Genomic DNA, 1282 nt, shown 5'->3' on the forward strand with positions numbered 1-1282 from the left:
TGCGCCTTCCCACCAGCACCTGCCGGGACCAGGCTCCTGACCCTTCCCCCGGGCTCCCTGCCGCACACCCTCTTCTAGTCCCAGGCTCCCTACAGCTCCCTGCCTAGGCAGGAGGCACTGCCTGGCCACAGTCCCAGCCAGGCCTTGCTGTGGGCAGGAGGAGGGCTGCTCCATGTGGGCCGAGAACACACGCCCCTGAGCGCTGGGGCCCTGCTGCACCCTGCAGGGCCCAGGCCGAAGCACCGCACAGAGATGCCCAGACAGCGAGGGGCACCAGATCCACCCAGGCCTGGACGACACAGGCCTAGTCCCAGCTGGCCAGGGCTGGGGGAGGGGGGAGGGCCCAAGAACCTCTGACCCAGCCCATCAGGGTGCCAGGCAGCTCTGGGTGCCACGTGCTTGCTGGGAGGGGCTCCCCTGAGAGCAGCAGCTGCCTCCTCGGTCTGGCCCCGCCCCCCAAGGTCACCGTGGCCCTGGCAGCCAACCCATGGCTTCCATCCTGGGCTTCCAAGCTGCTGGAAGTCACTGACGTCGTGAGGCCTTCCTGCCCGGAGTCCCCAGAGCTGCAGGCAGAAAGGGACGGTGGCCCGCCCCTCGCAGGCCAACACCCTGCCTGGCCTCGCAGCCACGCAGCTGGGTGAGACCTGAAGGGGAAGGTGCCCCAGCCGGCTCCTCCCGGGCCCTGAATGGTCTTACCCAGGAAGGTCCCGGTGAAGCCCAGGGCGGAGAAGCTGGAGAGCACCAGCACGCTGCCGGCGCCCAGCAGCACGAGGCCGGCCTGGTAGGCCGTGGGCGTGTCCAGGCTGTCCATCCGGGGCTGGTTCCGCATGGCCTGAGTGAACCTGTGGGAGGGGGGTAGGTAAGGGGTCACGGCGTGAAGATGAGGCTGCCACTCCCTCCCATCCCGCCCCCAAGTGGCCCCCAGAGGAGCCAGTCCCAGGGTCTCAGACTCAGTGCTGCCGGGGGGCAGGCAGGTGCAGCGGCTGCAGGTGGGATGCGGGCACCGGGGACGGGGCAGGGGGGCGGGGGCCGCCCTGAAGCCTCATCCCCCAGCTGCCTCCAGGGAAGCGGTGCGGTGGGGCCCAGGCCTGCAGGAGTGTTTGGTTTTTCAGGAGTCAGAAATCCTGACTGGATATGAAGTATCCTCATTTTTAAAAACTTAAAAACAGGCGATTAATGAAAACTATTTTGGATTCTGTGCGTGTCAGCAGGCCAGATTCAGCCCGAAGACCAGCAGTTTGCCAACTCTGACCGTGTCCAGCAGCACTGATGCTGTGGAGGA

The 1282-nt window shown here is 66.5% G+C and overlaps 1 protein-coding gene across 1 annotated transcript in view; it reads right to left on the bottom strand.

Annotated features, from left to right (window-relative positions):
• PEMT (phosphatidylethanolamine N-methyltransferase) overlaps nt 1-847 on the bottom strand; it is a 3616-nt gene extending 2769 nt beyond the window's left edge. Inside the window, exon 1 of the mRNA XM_006104871.3 lies at nt 697-847. Within this exon, the coding sequence (XP_006104933.2) occupies nt 697-829 (133 nt within the window). The 5' untranslated portion in view covers nt 830-847. The remainder of the gene's footprint in view (nt 1-696) is intronic.
• Between the last annotated feature and the right edge of the window lie 435 nt (nt 848-1282).

This window comes from Myotis lucifugus, unplaced genomic scaffold (assembly GCF_000147115.1).
Source record: "Myotis lucifugus unplaced genomic scaffold, Myoluc2.0 scaffold_616, whole genome shotgun sequence".
Taxonomy (NCBI): Eukaryota; Metazoa; Chordata; class Mammalia; order Chiroptera; family Vespertilionidae; genus Myotis; species Myotis lucifugus.